At 39.5% G+C, this 24,464-nt stretch overlaps 1 protein-coding gene and 1 long non-coding RNA gene across 3 annotated transcripts in view; one reads left to right on the top strand and one right to left on the bottom strand.

Moving 5' to 3' along the window:
* LOC139662811 (uncharacterized) overlaps positions 1-11,524 on the top strand; it is a 25,043-nt gene extending 13,519 nt beyond the window's left edge. The window contains exon 2 of the long non-coding RNA XR_011696691.1: positions 11,468-11,524. This is a non-coding gene — a long non-coding RNA (uncharacterized lncRNA). The remainder of the gene's footprint in view (positions 1-11,467) is intronic.
* Positions 11,525-15,141: 3,617 nt separating this feature from the next.
* irf1b (interferon regulatory factor 1b) lies at positions 15,142-20,733 on the bottom strand. Of its 2 annotated transcripts, XM_071541531.1 has the most exons (10): positions 20,610-20,733; positions 19,752-19,844; positions 18,756-18,855; positions 18,467-18,637; positions 18,202-18,242; positions 17,774-17,900; positions 17,510-17,626; positions 17,040-17,068; positions 16,707-16,839; positions 15,142-15,939 (listed from the first exon to the last, which is right to left on the bottom strand). In XM_071541531.1, the coding sequence occupies exons 2-10, from the start codon at positions 19,836-19,838 to the stop codon at positions 15,854-15,856; spliced, it is 891 nt and encodes a 296-aa protein (XP_071397632.1). In that variant the 5' UTR covers positions 19,839-19,844; positions 20,610-20,733; the 3' UTR covers positions 15,142-15,853. The 2 variants fall into 2 exon arrangements, with proteins under 2 accessions (XP_071397632.1, XP_071397633.1); XM_071541532.1 differs by lacking the exon at positions 16,707-16,839.
* Positions 20,734-24,464: the final 3,731 nt, after the last annotated feature.

Genomic DNA, 24,464 nt, shown 5'->3' with positions numbered 1-24,464 from the left:
TAACTAAAATACCAATAAACAGACATTAAAAAAAGACACTGAACAGAAACCTAGATATCAGTTTTCATATCTAGCTGAGTCATTAAAATCATAAAGACAGTAAAAAGTTTGGTCATCCCTTTCTTCTAACAGCAGAGACTGGTTTCTATGTGGGCACTCATACCAGTTTATAGCTTAAAGGATAGACATATCAAATGGTGTATTTGACTCAGGCAGTGGCTGATTTGATTGATTCATTTGGTCTTTTAACCCTTATTTCACCAGGCAAGGTGGCAAAGATCACCAGCTGAAGGGAGGAGGGATGGTTACAAATCCGCAAACACAAAAACATTATTTCCCCCACTCGGACTCTCTTGTTCAGGGATTCGAACCAGTGACCTCCTGCTCCTTCCTCCACACCTTCACCCCACCCCGACACCCTCAACCCTGCAATTTGCAAAATAGGGAAAAGTTAAGTTGCAAACCATAGGAGAGCGGTAAATCCAGCTGCAAATGGTAGGAGAATGTGACACTAAGTAAAATTGTATTTGAAACAGATCTGGTGTTTCATTGAACTTGTTACCCTTGCCGGTTTAATTACTCTGTTTTACATGTGTGTATATGCGTGTGTACATGTTAAGGCGCGTGCATGTGTGTTTTCATGCGTCATGCGTCATTGCTCTTGAGATGACGCATTCATGTGCATGAGTGTGCGTGTGACCCCTTTGACACTATCTGTGCATGCTTGTGGATGGGTGTGTGTGTGTGTGTGTGTGTGTGTGTCACATCAAAACCCGCATGATGATTTGATCCACGATAATCCCACACTACTCCAAACCTGAAAAACCACCTGCATTGGTTGTGTTGTTTTGTATTGTGTTTGTTTGACCTGTCCTTCCAACTTGAGGATACTTATCAAATACGTCTTAGCAATTATGCATAAACCAGCAACAATGTGAGGTGTTTGGCCTAGTTTTTATTGTCTGGGGTAGCAAGACAACAGGTAGCAATTCATCAGTGTTTGTTTAAACTTCCTATATATAGGATAAACCATGAGGAATGCATTTGTATTTGTACCTACCTATTATTATATGAACAATAAAAGTCTAATCTCTCAAACTAGTACTTGGCAGAAAGGGAACTAAAATTGAATTTGACTTTTCTGAGCTCTTCCTCTCAGCGGTGGAGCAATAGCAGCAGCAGTGATGCAAGAAGGTGGCTACACCTGTGAGTGACAAAGCCCATAGACCACAACAACACCCAAAAAGAAGCCAAAAAATTATCAGAATTCACATTCTCATCTATTTATATACACGTATGATGAAGACATTGTTAAAATAAGATTTTGTCTGAGTGGATAAAGTTAATGCATTTTGAAAAAAAAAATCTCTCAAAAATTCCTCATTACTAAACAATAGCTAAAATCTTTCTTATCAGGCAAGTTTGCAGGATTTGAAGTGACGCAACCTATGGAAATCCTGCACTCAGCAGGATTTACCTCATTTGAATCAGAGGAGCTGCTGTTGTCGGCCAATCAGGGTCCAGTATTGTGACACTTGTGCATGTGAGGACTTAGTCTTGATTCATTCAATAAGTACTCTTTTAACTAAACTACATTTACTTGCAAAGCATCATGAAGAACATTACTCTTACCATTAGCTATAGTATATTTGAAAAGAAAATCATGCAAACTGAATAATATGGGGCCTTTACCCACCACCCCCCTAAGTGGTGTTGGATCACTGAGTCTGGGGCATTTAGGTGAAAGAGGTTTTCTCCCAATGACCACATGTATAGAGATGGGTGTCTCTTGGTACTGCATGATGTCATTTCCTGTCAGAGAGAGCCAAACAAGGTACAAACAATACTTCAGAAACACATAACTCTCTCTCTCTCTCTCTCTCTCTCTCTCTCTCTCTCTCTCTCTCTCTCTCTCTCTCTCTCTCTCTCTCTCTCTCTCTCTCTCATATCTCTGTATCTTTGTTGCTTGTTTTTTTCACCACTAGCCTAGTTGAGCTCGTGGGCCTTGCAGCTAATAAGCGTTTCATGATGGCAAATAATAAAAAGGGCTAACCCTGATTTGTCATTTTTCACTAGTTGTGACTTATGCTACCTTTTCTTATTGAGTGCCCCTTTGGTTTTATTCAAACTGTGGAGGGTTTCCTGCTTTAGTTTGGTTCATTTGGGCGACAAAAATGCAATTCAAACTCGGGTGGCACCAAACAACCGCACCGAGATGCCTGAAAATGCAGTGTGGTTTGGTGAGTGAGAACATAATCTGACCCAACAACAGGAAACAACCCCAAAGCACAAGGGTTCATGGGTACAGTATAGTAGCAGTTAGTAGCAGCACTCATGCTTTGAAAGCCAAGCATAAGAAAATGAACTGGGGGCAAACACTCCCAAGAGCTGTATCATATTCAGCTGTTTCTTCATGTTCTGTACACCAGAGAAGGTAAATTTACCAAAACTCTATCGATTACAGTAAATGAGCTACTTGTGAGTCCATGTGTCTTTTGTTTACAAGTCCTGGTTCGCTTGTAACTGGGCAATACCAACCTAAACAAACCAAATACAAAAATGCCACAAAGTAAACTTTTCCACGATGGTTCAGACCAAGAAAAATTAACCGCGGGTGTGATTGCATCATAAAAGTCTTTTGGGCCCTGTACTCAAATTAGACACATTCATCTGTTCTCTATTTCATTCTGTTCTTCTTTGCTCTCCTTTTCTGCATCATCTTCTACTTTACCAGCCTCTGTCTTCTAAGGTCACTCGGTCTGCTTTAGCTGATCCTGGACAGGCTGCGTTTCCAGTACAAAGGCATGTGTTCCCTTGAAGTCGAAGACACACAAAGACACGCATGGATGTGCTCGCGTGGAAACACATTGACAGACAGACAGGCGGACAGACACACACACACACACACACACACAACATACTGCCAAACTGGAAGAGCAGACACACAACACTGCTGTCAATGGTTAAATCACACTGAGAGATAATGATCAAACATTACATTCCTCCCAACTTTGTACTGCTTTATGGGACGACAAATCACAGGCGAACATGACACCAATATCAACTGCATCCTTTTACTGCATCCAACAAGTACTTTTACCATATTTTGTACAAAATTCTACTGATCTCAGTTCATCTTTTCACATTTTCACATGGCTCTGCTAGAAGATCGTAGTACACAGTGGGATCATCATGGTGACCTCATGGAGTCGTAGGGGATGAGACCTGGGTCCTATTACGGAACGGGCTCACTAACCACTATGCTAAGCTGCCAGGGTTCAGGCTTTTTGGCCTCACTGTCTTGCCCTAGTTAACAAACGCAAACAACTTCTACCAACATTATCTCAAAGAACAAAATGAGGAGTTTTAGCTGGTATCGCATGATAAATCACAGAAGCTTCTAAAACATCTGAACCGTCTCCTTAAACTGTATATTAAGTTAACATTGGGTATGGCAGTGAGCAAGGAGACCCTTATTTAACCAGATGAATGGGATTCAAGCCCCTGTGGCAGCAACCATCCTCCCTGCTTAAGAGTCCTTGAGCTGAATCCCTACCAAGTCCAAGGCTGCTATTCTGTAGCCGACCTCTGACCTCTCTGTGGAGGGCTGCCATCAAAAAGAGACTTTAAGTTAAATTATTAGAATACAGGTGTCATTTACAGTCCAGCCCATACAGCCCATTCACTTCTGTTAACATCTAGTTTACATTTCCCCCAATCATTTTGCAATGCATGCTGAATGTAATTCGATTTTTTTTTACATTTGCTTGTTTTTCCTCGTTTTTAAAATATAACCTTTACAGTGTCCAAGCTAGTTTGAGATTAACTGCTGACCCGGTGAACAAAAACATCTTAAATAAGTAGACATGGATGAGACAATAAAGTTTGTAAGGTGACATTTTTGAGGGATTATTTCCTGCCGGAGACTTCCATTTCTTCCTGAATTTTGGATTGGGAACGTTGGGTTGTGTGGCTTCCTGGCCATGATATAACCCTAAAAAAAATCAGTGATTCTCTGTTATCTGTTGCTCCGGGGCTCCGTGAGAGATGATTGGAGAATTGTGTTTTTTCCCTCTCTCCATTAACTGCCATTTTGTGGCAAAACAGACCCCAAAATCACACTTCTAGCACAAAAACTAGTACTGTTGCTCCCGTGTGTGGGTGTGTAACACCGAAATCCGGTCTGAACAATGTCGGTGGGGTTATATCATGTCCAGGAAGCTACCCAAGGTGCTGCCAAGGTTCAACATCCCTTTAACTTCTGCTTTTCTATTTTAATTGGTTTCTTTATTTTAATTCTTTATCTTTGTGAATAGTAGTAGTAGTAGTAGTAGTAGCTTGTATTAGTACTTCGCAGTCATTTACAGACTGAAATTACACACCAATTTACATACATATAGTATATCAAAACAGCAGGGAGATAAAAATACATTTTCAATAATTGTGAAAGTAGTAGCATATACAATCTACAATGAAATGTAAACAGGGTAGTCAGGCCAGATCAGAATTATATGTTCCTATTCTGTTTTATACTGAGAGGACCCAGCATACACGCATTTCATTGCACTGTTTACCCTGTGTATGCATGTAAATGACAAATAAACACACTTGAATTTGAACTTGAACTTGAACTTGAACTTGAACTTGAACTTGAACTCGAACAAACCAGGAATAACAAAAAGGTAGAGGAACAACCTAGACCAGTGATTCTCAACCTTTTTCACATCAAGGACCCCTAATTTAGTCCACATTAGAGCCACGGACCCCCATTTGATGCGATTTTGTCTCTCTGACCCAAATCTGAGAATATTTTTATTGTTAGATATGATTTTGTAGTGAAACTATGATCAAAATAGTCATTCTTCTACATTCTCTAATTGTGTTAACTTGTCAATTAAATAATGGTTAAGTTTAACAATTCATCAATTTGCTGGGGACCCCCTGGAACCTCCTCAAGGACCCCTGGTGGTCCCCGGACCCCACGTTGAGAACCACTGGCCTAGACGATGGGCACAAACTTAAAAAGACACCGGTATTTTGCTTTAAATATCCACACAACAGCAGTGTCTATACAAGACAGAGCAGACTGATCTCATGTGAGGGGTATTGCTGTTGTTCGCACAGGTGGGCTTTGCGATTAAAGCGTGAACGCGGTGCTAAAGTGTGACTAATAGCCCCACTGTGTCATGTCAAAAACCTTGGGAAATACCAAACTGGCTTGATTTTCCCCCCACTGGTGTTTTATTGTGTGTGGCGTGTGTGTGTGTGTGTCTGTGAGAATTTTAGGGGAAGTAACCCAGCGTGTTCATATATGTCGTTACACAACTATGAAAACAACTCCCATGTCAGCTGTTGTGCTTCAGGCCAATGTGACTCAGCTTGTATGGTCTTCTTGCAATGAGCTCAAGTCAAGTGAAATGTTTACACTGGTAGGATGGAAAGCACCAAAATTATCTCTCTCTCTGGTTCCCCATCGCATCTCATACACACACACACACACACAACCTCACACTCTTCTCGCATATACACTGTTGTAGTCCCTCCCCCTTCTCCCTCCCCCCTCCTTCTCTTGCGGTTGCTTTCTACATGTTAGGTGTTTTTACTGACTACTCATTTGTACAAGGGCAAGGGAGAAACAGTCGAGCGTTGTGGGTTGGGTATCACTACCGGCAACGTTGTCGTCGTGTGTGTGTGTGTGTGTGTGTGTGTGTGTGAGAGAGTATTATCCCAGCTAATACTGAGAGAAATGAATGACAACAGCAATCAGTCATATTGCCCCTAATTTAACATGAACACATAAAACAAAAAAACACTTGATCGATTTAAACTACTATAACTAATTCTATTTTTTACACACTGACATGTTTTATTTCATTTCTGATTCCCTTTATAATGTTGTATTTTTTTTCCCTTTTTATAACAATAATACAGTCATAGCAATAATACTGGTGGCGTTACAGTACATGAGACAGAAAGAGACACACAGACAGACAGACAGATCAAGTTGCAAGGAGACATGATAGCTGCTGTGGATGGGGATTGTCCATTAGATCGCATTACAACAACATTATGCCCATATCAGAAATCAGCCATCATTGATGTTAAGTAGTTGTTATTTATAACCATTACGTATATCAAGCTTTTTATCTGCGTCAGGCACTGTGGTGCATGTGGCAAGTTTTGTGCGCATGTGCAGGTTTACCAATGTTTACCAGTGTCATGTGAGGCAGATGATGCTGTGGAAACTAGATAGATAGATAAATAGATAGATGGATAGATTACTTTATTTATCCCCAAAGGGAAATTACAGTGTTGCAGCAGCAATTCACATAAATGACGACAAAAAACACACACAATGAGGTAGGTAAAAAGTCAGAACACAGAATTACAAAATATATATATATATATACACAAAAACTACACTACAACTGCTATAAACTATACAACTACAACTACTATATACTATACAATTACTATACTACACTACGCTACAACTACTATACTAGATAAAAATAAATAGAATAAAAAGTAGAATTTTAACTGTAAGGCTAGAAGACACTCTGAGAGTTCAAACCTCCGCCAACGCTGAACAATCTCCAACTCGCTGTTTCTACCAAAGGCATCATCACTGTCACTTACAGGATAAGTTTTGGACCTATATATAATTTGTCTCGTACGTACCTGTAGTACTTAGACCTGCAGAGAGTATCGGCTCCTGAGTCAGCTGTCGGTCGAAACGGCGAGCTCCGTTGCTAGCCTCTTGCTGCTAGCAATGAGTCCAAATGGGGTATGTCAAATGACCCGAAATCACAGAATTTATCCTTTAAATTTTAAGTTAAACTGATTTCTTGACCCTGCAAACGTACCCTTAGGGTTTTGAATCGAGTCTCTATCTCTGTTGGTGTCATGGTTATGGCTAAAAAACGGTAATCGTCAAATGGTGGAAATCCCAGATCTGGATCACCGCCAAAATCTTAACCAATTGTTCCTTTCTGGCCACGAAATTCAATTAAAAACCATTGATACTTGTTTTTGTAGATTCCCTTCTGACAGACAGACAGGGGTGAAAACATAACCTCATTGGTGGAGGTAATAAAAAGACTCTAAAATACATAGTGATCTTAAACAAAAAGTGTCCATGCCTTTCCTTTAGCTCTTCTGTCTTTCTTTCTTAGACAGTAGGAAAGCTGAAAGAGCAGCAGAGTAGGGGTGACATAGAGTGCGTGCAGACTATAAATGGACACACGTGTGATTGAATCTTTATACTACTACTTTGACTGTCAAATCCTTATTGATTATTTCTCTCCAGGTCCAGACTATGTTTCCACACCTTTGCGTTGCAGTTGCCACACAGCTTTGGTATTCAAGAGCTAAACTGATTCACTTGTCCATACCTGGTCGCTATCAAATTTCATCACTGTGTGGTAAAAATATTTTTCTACATATCATGTCTGTTCTTTGTTGAGCATTATCTAATTAATAAAATGTAACTTCAACCGTAAATCTTCACACCTTAGCTGCAAATTTTCACACCACTCCTTAATCCTCCTTTGTTAAAATAATTTTAAGACAACATAAAGTCTGACATTTTTGAATAAATCACCTTGTTGCATAAGCAGTTCCTCTATGTAGCCTATGCCATGTGCCATAATAAGATATGTTTGAGGTTAGGGTTATTTCAGTTCAGCTGCTAATGTTATCTAGCAAGCTAATTAGCTCAACATCACTGAATCCTCCATATACAATAATCAACTAAGGAGCCAGAGTTTCAGTCATATCAACTGCTAAATAATCAGGTCTACATATCATCACCATGAATATTGTGTGAGACTGGACTGTACAGAATCTTTGATCAGCGTTGTATGACCAGAGAACTGCAGTTTTTGCGGAGGTTTTTCTGTGTAAATCTGGTCCAGAAAGAGAAAGTGGCTCTTCACCATAATCTGAGGATGATGGCAGGAAATCACATTCCCTTTGGGAGGAGAGACGTCAAGGACGCAGCAAAGTAAAGGAATGCTTTTATCTCCGGTATTAAACGACTGGGTTTGATGAAACAAAGCAGGTAGCAGTGCCCGAGTCTGAAGGGCAATGGTCAAAGTGAGTGTTTGCAACTGATTTGTTAATAGAAACATGTGTGAATAAAGCAAATGTCGATATTAAAACATGTAGTATGGAATGTAAAGTAACAGAAAAGTGTTGTCCCACACTAGATACACAGTTGTGTTGAAAATGACACATCCTTGTGAAGATAATACATCTTTGCTCCTTAGATTTAGCCTTAAATAAAATAAGAATATACTTTTTTTTTTGCATCAGTACATGGCTCTGTATTTTGATGCCATGTATTATTTTATGCCAATTGAAACAAGCACATTTGTCATACACTATATTGTCATATTAATGATTATTATTATTATACATACGATATATCACTTTTCAATACAACAAATGTTGACAGCAACACATATTAACACAAAATATGTTGTTATTAACATAGATTTTCCTGCAAAGCAACACAAACTTGTGTTGTACCAAACTAGACACAACTACACACAGATGTGTTGATAATGGAAAAATTAAGTTTTGTTTTGGGGGAAGCGTGTGTGTGTGTGTGTGTGTGTGTGTGTTTGTGCGTGTGTGTGTGTGTATACAAGTGTATGCAAGCATCTGTGGTTTATGTGCTAACTGGGTGTGTGAGTATACAAACCAAAAAGAGAGAAAAATGAAAGAGAGGAATGTTGAATCAGATGAGATGCTGAGTCAGATGAGTCCTCATAAAAAAATCTTTGGAAAGGTGTGGAAAGCATCAACCTGGGGCCATGAAACCTGACAATGACTCACATGAGTGTGTGTCAAGCGCTATTTACAGCAGCAAGTCTCAGATTGATTCATCGTGACTCAAAATCATTTTATCCGTCAGGTGGAATAAAGATATTGACGACGCCCTGGAATTTGATGCCGTTAGTGCAGAGACAGACGGACAACTTCACATCTTTTAAATGATTTTTACATATAATTTATGCATATATAACTCATTCAGATGGTAATACTTGTGGTCAATGGTGCTAATAACTAATTACACTTATGTTGTAAATGAGTAGCTTTTTTTGTGTACATTGGCCATTGGTAGTAAATTGGCCAATTGTGGAGCCATTTGCACACAAAGAAGAGTAATCTATAGCTTTACTTTATTTTGTAATTTCCAATTTTCCAATTAAAAGAATCTAGTTTGAACTCTCGTCCTTCTTGAACTGTATGGGGAAGATCACAACAACACTCTCTTCTAAAAATTAACTCTTACTACTGACTTTTACTCTACATAGTACATTTTAAATTAGCTACTTTTTACTTTAACTTACTTTTATTTACTTACGTAGATTTTGACTTCTACTTAAGTAAAATATCAGCAAAGTAACAGTACTTCTATCTGAGTAGGAGATTATAATGCTCTTTCCACCACTGTTTGTAGTGTTATACTAACAAGTTTGGCCTGTTTCCACCTATGTAAGTAACATAACTCAAACATTTCATCTGAAGGATACAGTAGAGATCATAACCCGTTATCAAAGCCGATGTTTATCCATGTAGCAGGATCCGAGATGGGTCTTAGGACTGAACAAATGTAATTCAATCAGTCAAAATAAAGCAGAAATTAATTCAGTGAGCCCTTAATTCTCATCTTAATCGGACGAGAGCATGAATACTTCAGTTCAGATCCTTGACATCACCAGAATTTTTTTATCTTTGTATGACGATGCCCGAGGTTTCTGCATCCCTTTGAAGATGACTTAATTTATCTTTCTCAGTTTCATTACTGAACTCCAGTCCATAGTACGCATGACCCACCTGGTCGACACAGAATGTGAGTGTGTGTGAATGTGAGATTTCAAAAAATGTTTTTAAGCCTTTGAAGACAAACAATGCTCGTCCACAGTTGAGAAATTAGTTTTGGTCTAAATAACCAAGCAAACTGCTTCCAAATTAGGAAATAAACATTTGGCAGATGTTTGTGAATGTATTTTATCCTTATTGAGGTTTACTTCATCACCGTATAATTGCTGTTTTATCAATTTCTACTTGACCCTTTGATCAAGTTCCAAGATATTTTCTGCATAAATGCTGCCACACTGACCCTTTTATAATTTCTGAAAGAACACCAGAATCCAATAGCAAGAGCATCGCTTTTTTTTCTCAGTTTTCAATCGCTGAGTGGAAAGAAAGACCTTACCTGTCCTTTATCTGTGACTGTTTAATAGCTGCACTTGAACACAGAACATTATGTTAATAACCAAGGTGAACTGAATCCCCAAATGCCTTATAATTGCTGGGTTGTTTTGGCAAAATTGTGGATTAATAGGCTCTTTTCTACAGATATCCCCTAATTCCCTACTTACTATCCCCCAACCTCTCTCTTCATACCTTCAGCTCTACAGTTTAAAGCTGCACCAGGCAAGATTTTCATGTAAAAATACACCCGTACCCATCTGATGCAGCTTCGAGAACTTCCCTGCCTCCTCTGCTGTGCGTTACCTTGCCGGTAAATTATTAGCATTAATTCTCGTCTTAATTAAAATTCCCCAAATGACTTTATGAGCTCACCCATTGTTCATTAATTTGTTTACATGAAAATTGGCCTAACGTGTGTCAAAACGAAGTGCATTCCTACCCAATGTTTAGGAATGGCTGGATGGCAATTTGGTAATGAGACTTTCAATGGAATGAAAAATAAAGATATAGACAGACAGGTAGATAAAATGGCTGATAGATCTTTTCTTTATGTTGCCATCTTGTGCTCATCTTTGACCTCTGGCTGCTTAGATTGCGGGGGAGAGATCTAAGAAAAACTTGCAGGAAAAAAATAGCAGGGGGAAGGATTTCGGAGACTTCAGATGACTGGAGCATTTGTCATCTGCCTTCGCCGAGTGCTGTTGGGTTTTTTTGTTTTGTTTATGTGAGCTACAGTTTGGAAAAAAAAAAAAGGCCTGATAGTCAAGATGTCGTGACAACAGGGGAGGGAGCAAATTCCACAACTGTTGAGATAGGCGGTTTGCCAAATCTTCAGATGGCTTAGCTTTGTCTCGCTTTGCGGATGTAGATTTGTGTACTGGGCTTTTTAACGCCATCATGCTGCAAGAACTCAAAATATTTGGCAAAGTGTGTGAATGTTTATGTGATTGTACCGTAAAAAGCTAAGCAGCTTATGATCAATTGACATGAAGGAGCATAGATCATGGCTGCCAAAATAAACCAAACACATCTGAAATGTGGATGGGGTGTGTTTGAATCAGGATGTAGCTACGCAGCACCAGGATGCCCAAGTGAAGATGCAAATCCAGATCATGACTTTTGTTGCATGTCAGCTGTCTTCCAACTTCCCTGTCTCTCACCAATGTACACCATATGATAAAGCAGAACGAGAACAAAATGTAATCATGATTTTTTTTTTTCTTGTCTCCTTGTTTGACAGGATAGCACCCCGCAAAACATCAAAATCCACCTCTGCTTCTGCAGAAAAAGAGAAAAATTTTTTTGTGTATTTTGGGAAACAGGGAGTGATGACCATCAGTCTATAGAGGAACCATCTGTGGCTGAAACTAAGGAGGAGGCAGACTGTTGGAATATTGCACACTGTACATTCAGCAGAAAAATACGGACATGAACTGAGGTCTGTGTTTCATTATTTCTCTCAAACAGAAGGAGGCTGAACCCACCGAAACTCAGCTTACCAAGCTTCTTAATGGAGGTTTACCAAGCTGATGACAGAAGCTGATATACATTATGATATATTTAGAAATGTTTAATTGAAATAGAGATCTTAATAAATGAATATACACAGTATAGGACTATCAAACTGATGTAAGTTGTCTAGTCTAGTCAAGAAAATAAAACAAAGTTAATGCTATTCTGAAAATGTATTTTTTTTTATACATGTGTATATTGGTGATTGTTTGTGTTGACTTGAGTTCATAGTTCACAAGGAATAAAAATGTAACTTGTCAGTATAGAACATCATAAACCAGACAACAAAGAGCTTATTCATCATGTGCAATTGAAATGTTTTACTCGTTACTTAGTATCATTGCACATTGTTAGTTAGTTAGTTTGTTAGCTAGTTAGTAGTTAGATATATCAGAAAGTTCATCAAACCACCATGCACAGCCTTCAAGGATAAAAAAAAAAGAGATTTATTTCCACTGTGGTCCTCTTACAAACACTACATACAGTCAGACACAATGTTTAAAAGCTAGGTGTAATGAACAGGGCAACTACTGTATTTACAAATCTCAATTCATCTGTTCTTTATTACTGTTTTATATTTTAGTATTTATTATTTTCATATGGATATATATAAAAAATATGATTTAATGATATAGTATATTAGTGTATAATTTTATACAGTGAGTGATGCAGTTGAGTATATAACTTCCACCTTAACTAATAATTATTTTTTTTATAATTATTTTATAATTTTTATTTTAATTATATTGTACTATGCATTTTTGTTTTACAAACATACATATGTGTTGTCAACAATTTGATAAAATATAAATAAAAAATTGTAAAAAAAAAAAAAAAAAAAAAAAAAAGGTGTTTTTTTTTTGTTTGTTTGTTTCTTATTCTCATCATGCATTACCATTCACACGGCCTACAAATTAGGCTGGTAAGGAATAAAATTCATTCGAGTGGGAAGATTAGTTAAGTGTGTTTGTGTGTGTGTGGTGTATCAACCCTATAATTTATAGCAGGTGCATGGCAGTGACAGCAGCTGGTCCTATTCTTTTGATTTACCACAAAGGACTATAGAGCGAGTCCTTCTCAGTTGTCTTTGCCCCATAAAAGCAAAATTAAAATCCCTGTAAATGAAGACATCAAATGAAGAACTTTATTAATTCATATTATATGTTTTGACTCTCATCCAAACCCAGTCCCTCAGAATCAAAGAGTGAGGGCTTCTTTCTAGAGCTGCCATTTTGCGCCAGCGTTCAACAATCAACAATCAGAAGAGGCAGAGACCAATTGCTCCACCCACATTAGCCTCAATAGACCAGAATGCAATGCAGCCATAAGACAGTTTTGAGTAAGGGGTCGAGAGATCATAGACATGCCCTAATGCCCTAATGTAACTAGTTGGCTACCTAGCTGTATTTCCATGGCTATATGCCCACTTTAGATTGAAAGCAACAGATTCACGCCTGTTCTCTGGGGGTTGTTGAAAGGAATTCTGGGAAACATAGGAAATCACTCACTGAAGTAGAAGTAGATGAAGCAGTTTTTTGAGGGAAAGTAGGTACACTAACACGCATAAATTACAACACTTCATCACAAAATAACTCCCTGAATGCACTGAACATCACAGATTGATGATATCTAACAGTATCATGAGAGTATCAAATGGTGGATTTTTTCCTTTAAACAGCATCAGAAATAGTTAACATCAGATCCTGAGCATTAGTAAATGTCATATTACTTAGTGAGTGTGAATGTAACACATAACATCTAAGTACATAACCTCTGTTTTATTTAGCTATGAATGGCACATGAATGTACGATTTATATCCATTATCTGAAATCTTAAAACAGACATTTATGGTTTTTTGGACATTTATGGATTTCCCTCTGGGGGCTTAAACTGGCCGACACATATAACACTAAATCACATGTGTGCAAAGCTCTTCATGACGCAGCCTCACGCGATATTTTATCAAAGTTGTAAGATTGTATCTTTACCTGGTGATCATTTTCAGTGACATTAAACCCTAAATCACATTTTTTCAAGCTGTAAACTTACATGTATGCCTTATATGCTGTGTATATGGCGGAACCAGACATGGGTCAAACTGTATGTGCAAATACTCTTTCTTGTTTTGCGGCGTTCGTTTTGCCCTACGTGAAGGGCCAGATGGGATGAGTCTGTCACATGTTGATGATATACCAAATTAATCCAATCAAAGAAAGCCTGAAAGCCAAAATACTGTTCTGTGAGCGACAACTTGCATACCCAAAAACAGAATTGTATTAAAAGGCAAACCCCGCCCACCTGGCACTTCATGTTTACTAAAAACAAACTTTGAAAAGTATTTAAAAAGAAATATTTGACCTGGTCTGGGTGATACATATCAATCCTGTGCGTGTGTCTAAGGGATTTATAAATCTAGTTACACAACTTACGGTAATTGGCGCAAACCTGGACAAACCTGAATAGATGAAAGTGATGAGCGGTAAATGCCACCCGCTTTGTGAGAATCTGATTTCTGTACAATTTGTTCTGCCACAGTGATGTTGTATTGTTTGCTCAGACATCTTCACTACTTCAATCAAGTCCTGCAGGCTTTTCTGTCACTCGCTGGATCTTCTGTGGAAGTGTGGCAGTTGATCTAGTGATTAAAGCTTATTCCATGCAGTCATTGTCAGTCACTCCTATGGGTGGTGGCTAACTGGCTAACATGTAAAACGTAGTTCTATTTCCTCAAAAGCTTTAGGGATTCTTCAGATTTCAACCATAGAACCTCATTAACCTTCTTCAAAGAAACCTTATATTTTTTCTACTCAGAAATGCTGAGGTGCTTCATTATAATGAAGTGATGCTTAGTTGATCCCTGGAGGGAAGTTTCGATCTTTCTATCTGCTGGTCAGAGGTCAGGCTCGGCTTACAGATCAGCGCTCCTGGAGCCGGTAGGGATTCTCAGGCCAGGACTGACTTTAGTGTTAGTGCAGCGGACTCATGGAATATCTTGCAATGTCACCTACAAATCAATAAACTTGTGACTTTTGGACACTTTAGGAATATACTTCACAGCCGTCCCATATCTGCCTGTAATTGTTTTAACTGATTTTGTTTGTCTGATTTTTTTTTTGCTTGTTTTATTCTTTATTTTCTATGGTGTAATCTCAGCATCATTGTAAGTGTGAGATTTCTCCAAGAATTTTAAATAAAAGATGAATGAATGAATGAATGAATGAATGAATGATTCATTGTAATTTCATTGGAGCTGAGCAGCCGATCAGCCACCAGTGTCAACTTCTATCACAGGAGCTACAGCCATGTCAGTGTATGCACCTTAAATTTTAACCAGGAATGATGCGAATCATAATAGGATATGGACTTTGGGTAATGTAATGAATAATGTAGTCAAATTTTTTTGATGATGATGATTTTTTTTATTTTCTTAAAAAACACAAACATATACAAATATGTACAGAACTTTTTACAAATCCCCGAGTCAAAAAGTCCGAAGATCATGAAGAGCTTTCACCACATATGGAAACGTTTGTCTTGATAGATTGTTGCAAAGTATCATTATTCAAGAATATAAAACTGACATGTACAAATAACGGAGAAAAAAAATAGCTTTCTTGCCACAATTAGCTGGCACTGTACATTAACTGACTGGCAGGTGCTGTGTGAGGATATTTGCATTGCACATGGTAACTACTGGCTAACTATCTGCTAATGTAATCAGAGCATATGGTATATTGATGTTATATCTGTATGGCTGTCACAACTCACTGTAAAAATTAATCAGCGGAAAAAACACAATGTCTGGTCTGAATATGAGGAAAACAGAGAGTGTAAAGCACCAGAATGCCTGAATCCCGTGAAAAACAGAGACAATGGACAGAAAGATCCATCGGCTCAGCTGTTCTCTTCATAACATCTCTTAACAACTTGAGAAAGGATGAGGGAAGGTGAGGAAAGCTCTCCAAAACTGCCACCAAACAGAAGATTCCAGGGTGTGTGTAGGCTCAGAGACTGGGAAGACTATGAACAGGAAGAGTCTTCAGGTCCTTTTTAGTCTATGTACAAAAGTCAGTGCTGTCCTGTCCTGTCCTGTCCTGTCCTGTCCTGCGGTTCTCAGAGCTGGCAGGGGAAAAACATGTTGTTCCATAAGTCGTCGGAGCCCAAGACTGTGTACTGCGGCAGATCGTCTACTTCCTCCACTGCAAAACAAAAACAGAGCAAATACAAGGTCAGGAGTGTACAAGTGGTACGCAAACTACATATTAATAACTGAAGGTACACAGGCTTTAGAAATTAAGAGTTCGGTTCCAAAATGAGATACCCACCATTTGAAAAAAGTGACACTCTTATAAACTTTTACCAAACTGAGGAGGCTTTTTAAAGAATTGCAAGCAACAGCTAGTTAGGATCCTTTACATGTTTGAGAAAGGCTGAATGATGAGACTAATATTTTTATATTATATAACGTTTTGGAAATGAACTCTTCATACGCCTTTTGCGCATTTTGCACTTTGATAAAAACCTCATACATACTATATATATATATATATATACTGTTTAATAACATATGCAAGTGAGAAAGAAATGCGTATTTCAGCCACAGCTGCTTGCGTTTAACAAATCACCTTCCCACAGCACCCAGCCTGAATTAGAGCTTTATCTTTTAGCTCAAGCTCGAGTGACTTTGACTAGCAAATGTTTTTACTTGAATGAAGCCTTACAGACGCTGGTATCAATCTCTTACCTCGATTTACCTATTAGCCTGAACATTTACATTTAGATTCCCAGTTTAAATTCCTAATTCACCGCCATGAAGCACAAGGGTCAAGCCACCAGGCATGTCACCATCTAACCAATCTTAAAGCAGTATTTTCTATGATTCTACTGGTCTAATCACTCAACCAATCAACTAAGAGAATTTCCCAGCCCACTATGCCCATCTAACCAATCAACTCGCAGCATTTACCTGAGGAAGTCTCACTCCATTGGCTCCCTGGGCTGGAGTGGGAGTAAGAGTCTGTGCATGCTTCATTGGTCAGGAACCCCTTGCCGTCTAAACTCCAGCAGTGAGCAGTGTCTAGCTCCAGTTGCTGGCAAATCTGAAAGAGCAACACTGGAGTGAGCCTTTGCTATATTTTGAATTTCAGCACACCAAACACTTTTGATGATTAATGTTAGCGTTTGTTTTTTGTTTTTTTTGGATTAGGGCACAAACTGATGATGCAGAATGAGACAAACACGGGTATTCCTGACAATGAAAAACATGCTGGTAGTAGAATAAACCAAAGGCTAAACTTACTTTGATTATGTCGTCGGTGTCGTCGTATGCTGGAACATCAGAGGGAAGGGAAAGAGAGAGAGAGATGACATGAGTATGGCGCTACGATACAGTTATCAAAGCATGTTACATCTTCAAACAACATCTGAGAGGCACAAAAACGAGATGCTCTCTGTTACTTTTTCTCTGATTCCCTATCCCTCTGGTTTTCTTTTCGTGGGAACTTTTTTTTGTATCTTTTTAAGTTTGGCCCTGAAACTTGTGTGCTGGCCATGCAAGCTGAATTTCCCTTAGGAACAATGAACGGCATTACATAGTATCATCTCATATGTATGAATTTATTACAATTTTAGTAGCGAATAACATCGATTGCGTCAAAGCTAGTATCCAAGAAGGTTCATCCTAATCCATTTCTTAGCAGATATGCCAATCAGTGGATGTTTTTTTTTTTATCTAAAGCTCCTCCCAGTGTGGCGGTGTTACTGTCTTACCGGGGCTGTGATCAGGCGAAACCTCAAATCTTCTGTAGAGGTCGTTGGTGCTGTCCGGCCCGATCTCGATTGACGTAGACCAGTCAGGAACATCCACTGAGTTCACATACCCAGCATCTACAAGGAAGGCAAACAAACAGCACAAAATAAACTCGATGTTCCTGCTTACATTTATCAATTAATTCACCCTTCACCAAATCAAACATGCACACGTGCCCTTCCATAAGAAATACAATTTTTCGCTGTATGATTTCACGTGCTCACCTTGGTGCTCTGTGCTGTCGACTGTGTTCTCCTGGGTGGAGGACGAGTCGTCGTGAAGCTGTGAGCAAGGGTCCACAGGAGACTGTGTGTCACTGTAATCCATGTCCTCCGACTTGGTCCTTGTGCTCTGCCAGAGAGAAAGTTCACAAAAACACATAAATTGAACATTCCCTGAAGAAATTCCAGAGTGATATGTATAGTCTATTGCCTTATATACTGTGCTGCTATGTAACTCGTCCATAAGTCCCTGTACCAATCCCATAAAGACAAAGTCCTGTTCATTTATTGTACTTAGCAAATAAATTGATTTGTAAATAAGCTGATAAAGTTATTACAGTAGACTAACTGGGTCAATGTGTGTGTGACACATTTTGAACTACAGCTGACTCTAGGCTGTAAAATGTTTGAGACATAAAACATCTATTTACCTTGTTCCTTCTCTTTGCGTCCTTCGCTTTGCTCCGCTTATCTGGGCAGATGGAAAGAATAGAGCATTTTATTACTCCACTGCAGGTCACGTCCAATCTCAAACTGCATGACATGTGATTGCAGAACAAACTGATTGATAAATGAAACGAAGACAAAAAAAAAAAAATCTGTGGTTTCTCTCAGGCGTCCTGCAGATGCTGCACACCGCTGTTAATTTATATAAAAAAAAAAAATATGCATGCTTACTTCCTGTCAGTTTCTCACCTTTAGCTTTTGGGGAGACAGGCAGCATCCTGTAGACGCGAACCGCCTGGTGGCCTTTGTTGATACTCCTGTCTTTCACCTCCTCGATATCTGGCAGCGAGTTCATCGCACAGCGGAAATTGGCTTTCCATGTCTTTGGGTCGGCGGAGGTCCGGCCCTCTACGTATTTCCCTGCAGAAAGAGCGACGTTAAATATTTTGTTTTAGGTTCACGCATACACAAAAAAGTATTTCTGATTTGTTTTGCGGATGTGTATGTGCATGTGTGTGCTCGCATGCCGGCAGCTCACCTGTGTGGATGGCCCACTTCTTGAACAGGCAGGCGTCCTTGTCCAGCTCCCAGCCGTGCCGAGCGGCGTGCTTCCAGGGAATGGAGAACATCTTCTTCTCCTGGGCAAACACAACAACGAGGAGGCATACTGAGTCAGAATGAGGGCTGCTGTGCAATTCGTTGGAAAGACAACCAAAAATCATTAACTTCTGCAATTTGTTCCAGATGGCTTTGCAGACTCCCTCGCCTACTAATCGAAGCTGCGCGTTGGAAAAAAAAGTCTTTCAAAGCGTTCAAACTTTATCATTAACGGCTCAAACGTCCACCCTTGTTTACATGTTTTCAGTGCAGAAGCTGAACTTATGACAAATTGTGTTCGCATGTACCACAATTCAAAGCACAGTCGACAAGTTTCAAGTTTCAAACAAGTTTCTGTCACTGTCCAGCTCAGTTACAGACTCTCAGCATCAAAGCAACACTCTTCCACCTGTTGCTATAGAGATCGCTTCCTTTGCTGGTTTCTCTAGTTATAACATGAGCTAACATGAGTTCTCACAGCTGAGAAACAGCCTTGTTCTGATCTGCATTTCTGCAAAAAGTACATTTCAGACACATTTCAGAATCTGTTTACAGATTCTATGCTTCAAAAGTGTACAAATTATGTACTTGTACGTTGCAGATGACATTTACTCCAGTTATATTTTGCATGGGTGTGAGCGGTCTAAGGCGCGTATGTAAATGCAAACGCCCCAGGTTTGTTGCATGTCACCCCCCTCTCTCTCTCTCCCCCAATATTTCCTGTCTCTCTACTTTGAACTATCTAATAAAAGGCAAAAATGCCAAAAAAAAAGATGTAGTTTTGACACTAGAAAAACAGTTTTCCCTATGCACTTTTGATTTCCATATTTTGAACCATAACCTCTAAACATATTCTAAAGTGCATGCGAAAATGCATTTGTCTGGGAGCCTGAATGTGGGTTGAGCACCCTGATTAGCAGGAGGAAAACCTTCTCACCTTGTCCACCCACACCAGACCAGAGATGGCGTTGGTTTCGATCATGTTCTCCAGCCACGGCCTCATCCTCATCCTTGATACTGGCATGGTTGCCTGGAAAGGAAACATGCAGCAAACAGAGGAAAGGAGGAGAACAGGGAGTTTAGATACAGGAGGAATGTGCTACAGTAAAGAGCCAGTACAACTCCCGCTCCAGCCTCTGTTTAGATTTATTGCCGTGCATAGAGGAGAGGAGTTCACGCTCAGGGCAGCAGGGTGGGTGGAGGTGGAGGAGGTGGGGTGTAGATGTTGGACGCAGTTTCTGATGAAGGTCACATTACAGCTAAATCAAGTCCAGACATGACTTTACGGCTTTTGCGTTCAAAAAAAAGTGTTAAAATGCACGTGGACAGATAAAAAAAAAAAAAACACTTCATGCAACATTTGGAGAGGCGTAACAGCACGCGCCAAAAACGATCCTAAATGTGTGACTACGGTTGTTGCGCGCTGCTCACACGCCTCCTGCACCGCTGAACTCGCGCAAGCCATTCAAAACCATGATATGGTTCAAGAAATTCACTTTCTGATAAACACATGACAAAACAAGCCTGTGCAAAAACCCTAATCTACCAAAACAAAATCACCAAAATATTCCCAATACCAATACATTTTTAACTTCCTGTCATCAATAGTTTTCCTATAATATTCCTAAATGGACTTTGTTGTTGTGTGATATGTCTACAGTATCTATTCAAAAGTTATTCAAGCATTACAATATTTATTTTTCATAAATGCAGCTCCAAGCCCCAAATGTTTGGAATTGCATGCAGTTAGAAATTATGATAAATAAATAAAAAGAAAAATAAGAAAATCACTTACAGCAGCAGCTTCTGTTTATCCTACGATAACGGTGAAAAGCAAAGATAGATATTCCGTTTGATTAAAGTTTGCAAGATGAGCTTGTTCTCGTCTGGTACAGTCCACTCGGAGGAGTTTACCACACTGAGCGGCACAAGAGCGCAGACGCGTTTTTATAGATGCATAGGTGGGATTTCCCCTGCCCCGGACACGAATCTGTTTGGCAGTAGGCTATACACTGCAAAAAAAAAAAAATTGTCAACCTCGACAAGTCATGTAGCGTCATATCCACTCTTAAAACTATACATTTCTCCTAAAGCAAATAGGTAATTCCTCTTATAGGATGAGGGACTTCTACTTCTTTCCAATGCAGTTTCATTCGTGTGGGGAATATTCCCTAATCAAGCGCATATTCCTTGAAACAAGGCAGAACAAGGCATATCAGTCCATTAATTCCCTCAAAATGACTCTTGATTCGGGAAAATCCTCGAAACAAGTTGATTTGCATCGGAAACAAGTGATCTCAACACACCGCACCAGCAGATTTATTTCACTTAATTGAAGAAAAGTGCGTTTTTAAGCCTCACTAGATCAAATTAGGTTGAGGTGAATATTTTTTTTTACAGTGTTTGCAGTGCCGGCTGCTACCGACCGCTTTCTCGCCGCTAGTCGATTTCCCAGAAATCACATTGTTGAAGGCAAGGAGGAAGTTCATAACAACACAGGCAGTTTATGGCAGCTTGGTGCACGTAGGCATTTTTGACCCTTAAACCTACAGTAACCTGCTTCATGTCACCGTGCCATGCATTTTGACTTTTGCAAGGGACAATTCTGCAGTAAAGACTTTGCAATATTAAACTTCGTGTAAGTATTTGCAGATATTGTCATACATGGCAGGTTTATATTACTGATCATCACTAATCATTACACTGCATTGCACAATAAAATAAAAGTATGAGTTACATAAATGAGGTTTATTATTATGCTATTAGTAGTAGTAGTGGTATTATTAGTTGTAGTTGTAGTAGTACTGTTGGCATTATTATCATCATTATTATTAGTAGTAGTAGTAGTTTGGAGTTTGTGCAATGTGTAACATTGTTTAAAAATATCTATGCATCTTATAGCCTACTGTATTAATGGACTGCAGGAGCATAACTCATTTCTAATAAAGACATCTGTGACACTCCCACACACACACACAGCCCAGATCATCCACAAGCCAAAGTCCACGCCAAGGCAGGCATGATAAACATGTGCAGCAGCGAGACAAGCCCTTTAGAGTAAGCAGCAACTCGGCGAAGAACTGGAGCATTTACAAGAAATGATGTTGTAATTTCGGCGGCCGGTAGGGGGAGTCTTGGTTTTGTCTGAGGCGAAGGCTGGGACCATGACACAGCTAGAAGCGAGTGAGAAACAATCAAACAATCCGGAAGCCTCAGAGCCTTTATGTGGCGGCGGGGCTGGGGACAGTTTGCGGTGCAACCTTTACAGCAAGTAAAGCAAGTGCACACGCTTTTGACCTCAAGTCTTATACAACCTGTCAAATCGTGTTTGACAAACATGTCGAGTGTGCGTGCAAAAGCTTTTTTCATAAGCTTATCATTTTGGAATTGCACTTCTCTCATTTTTTTTTTTTTTGCAGCATTTACGGCATTTTGAATACTGGAGGTCAAGTGATGTAACGCATAGATAAGTTCTCCCTACTGTTTGGGAATTGGGAAACCCCACACAGTCTAATATGTTGTTGTCACCGCTTCTGCTGCCCTCCATATAGGGACTTCCCACGTGATGCTGGCACGCGCGTGCTCTGTGTGTATGTGTGTGCACGCGCTTGTAGAGAAAGGAATAGCAGGGAGTTTTCCTGCGGAGTTTTCGCCGGCAGTAAATCTATGGGATTTCCCGAGAAGGCAGGTATCTGGATTCGAAAGGGAAAATCATTCCCAGTGTACACCCACTTTTTTTCCCCTTTAGTTTCGTTTTGCTCGGACATAGTTTAGCGTTGATGCACGATAGGACTGGAGTTGTGAGGAAGAAGGGTGAATTACAGGAATTGGCTGAAGTTGCTGAAGCAAAGCAGCAGCAATTTGGGTGAACTCGGGGTTCAAACCCACAGGGATTAGACCGTTTTTTTTGCATTGTGCTTTCGGGGTTCAGGATTATTGAGTTGATAATTCCTCGGGGTTCATGGGATTAGTTTTATGGGACTATACTGCACTCCAAAACAAACAGCAGAAACTAGCTTTCGTGTCCTAAAGGTCAAAGGTTAAAACTAGAGTTTAGGTTTCATATCTATCATTATTCCCATAATAGCTTTTAAATGATATCCAGTCCATTTGTGCACCAGCAATATTTTTGTTTGGGCTAATGAAACATGAAATGAAACACGTTTTCTCAGTTGCATTTTGGCTTTGTACTGTAAGCACATGCAAATGATTTATGATACGCTTATCACTGTCAGCCTCTTATTTCATTCATTCATTTATTTATTTAAAAATGCACATCTTCAACGAAATCTCAAGTTATTTACTGTTTACATTCACATTTTCACTGACATTAAAACATTTAGATCTGTAAACTAATCTCTACTCTCTCTCACATAGCTACACATGTGACAGTACTAATAACACACCAGATCTAGGTGTGTATTACTTCCTGCTCTGTCTACCCACAGCAGCCATATGCTAATTCCCAGGCGCAGCCTAAATCTCCTTCATTAGCTATCATCTACCTAATGAGCCAGCCTGGGATATGCAAGACCAGCGACCTGTCTGCCGTTAACCGCCTATTGTTTATCATGCACTGTTCCCTCTTTTATTTGTTTTTATTTGTTCATTTGTGCAATTTGGAAAAGAAAAAATATGAACAAATATACACAATAACATACAATACACAGGTGGTATAAAAAAAACTTAAGGACTTATAGTGAAACCATCTACACCACAACACATCCACATACACACTTATGAACACACACACACACACAGACACAGACATACATAGAAATGCATAGCCTACGCAAACAAAACAGTAGGGAATTATCAATCAATAATATATCATTTAACACAGTACATAAAATAATACAAAAAGAATCAATAGTACTGTACATAACTGATATAAACAGGTCTGTATATAACACCATAAGGAATGAAAGAAGAAAAACAGTCCCCTTCAAACTGTATGTCAGGTGTTTTTTGTACCTGTAACGGCAAATTCCTGTACATTCATGGCGCTCGGTGAACAAAGCGATGGTTAATAGTGATTATTTAGGCCACCTCCGAGGACAAGACAGGAGTTTGAGGCTTTGGGATGAGGCAATCGGCTTGTGCGCCCAATCTCCCCCGGGCCATCTGCCTTGACAGCTCACTGACACTGGATCAAGTCAAAGCCCTCGCCAGTTAGCCCGTAACCACTGCCACTTACAGGCTGGGAAGGAGGGAGAGGGGAAAAAGGGGGGGGAGGGAGGGAAAGAGGGGGATAAGGAGCAGTGGGAAATGGAGGAAGAGAGGGGTGGTGGAAGAGGAGGGAGGAGGGAAGGTGGAGAAAGTAGTAAGTGTATCCTGCTGTATAATTTGCTGAATTTTTACTAAAGGAGAAGTAAAAGAAGTAAACATGTTCTTCCAGTAACAAGATGCATCGTCCCACCAGGTGTCATCAGAATCAGAGCGGTGGTGAAGCAGTTTGGGCCTTTCAGAGTTCAGAGAAATTTTTGACTTTTCATTCTACCGCCCCCATCAGGTCAATCTGTGCAGTGTTTTTAAAATGCCAGAATGCATCATCCCTCTACATTTCATCAAAATCAGACTAGTGGTTAAAATAAATTTGACTTTTAATTATAGCGCACCCATTAGACTAATAAGTGTAATTTAAAAAAAA

The sequence above is a fragment of the Centroberyx affinis genome, unplaced genomic scaffold (genome assembly GCF_046629955.1).
Source record: "Centroberyx affinis isolate AG114_WGS23_722 - 3 ecotype Tasmania unplaced genomic scaffold, CSIRO-AGI_Caff_v1 ptg003896l_1, whole genome shotgun sequence".
In the NCBI taxonomy this organism is placed as follows: domain Eukaryota; kingdom Metazoa; phylum Chordata; class Actinopteri; order Beryciformes; family Berycidae; genus Centroberyx; species Centroberyx affinis.
This window is presented reverse-complemented; position numbering and strand designations above follow the sequence as displayed.

Excerpts from the sequence above, each read along its gene's own strand:
- irf1b (XM_071541531.1), bottom strand. The coding sequence starts at position 19,838 with ATGCCAGTATCAAGGATGAGGATGAGGCCGTGGCTGGAGAACATGATC. Across the intron at positions 17,627-17,773 it reads CGACAGCACAGAGCACCAAG|ATGCTGGGTATGTGAACTCA; the intron begins GTGAGCACGTGA and ends CCTTCCTTGTAG. Across the intron at positions 17,069-17,509 it reads TTCGCCTGATCACAGCCCCG|CATACGACGACACCGACGAC; the intron begins GTAAGACAGTAA and ends CTGATGTTCCAG.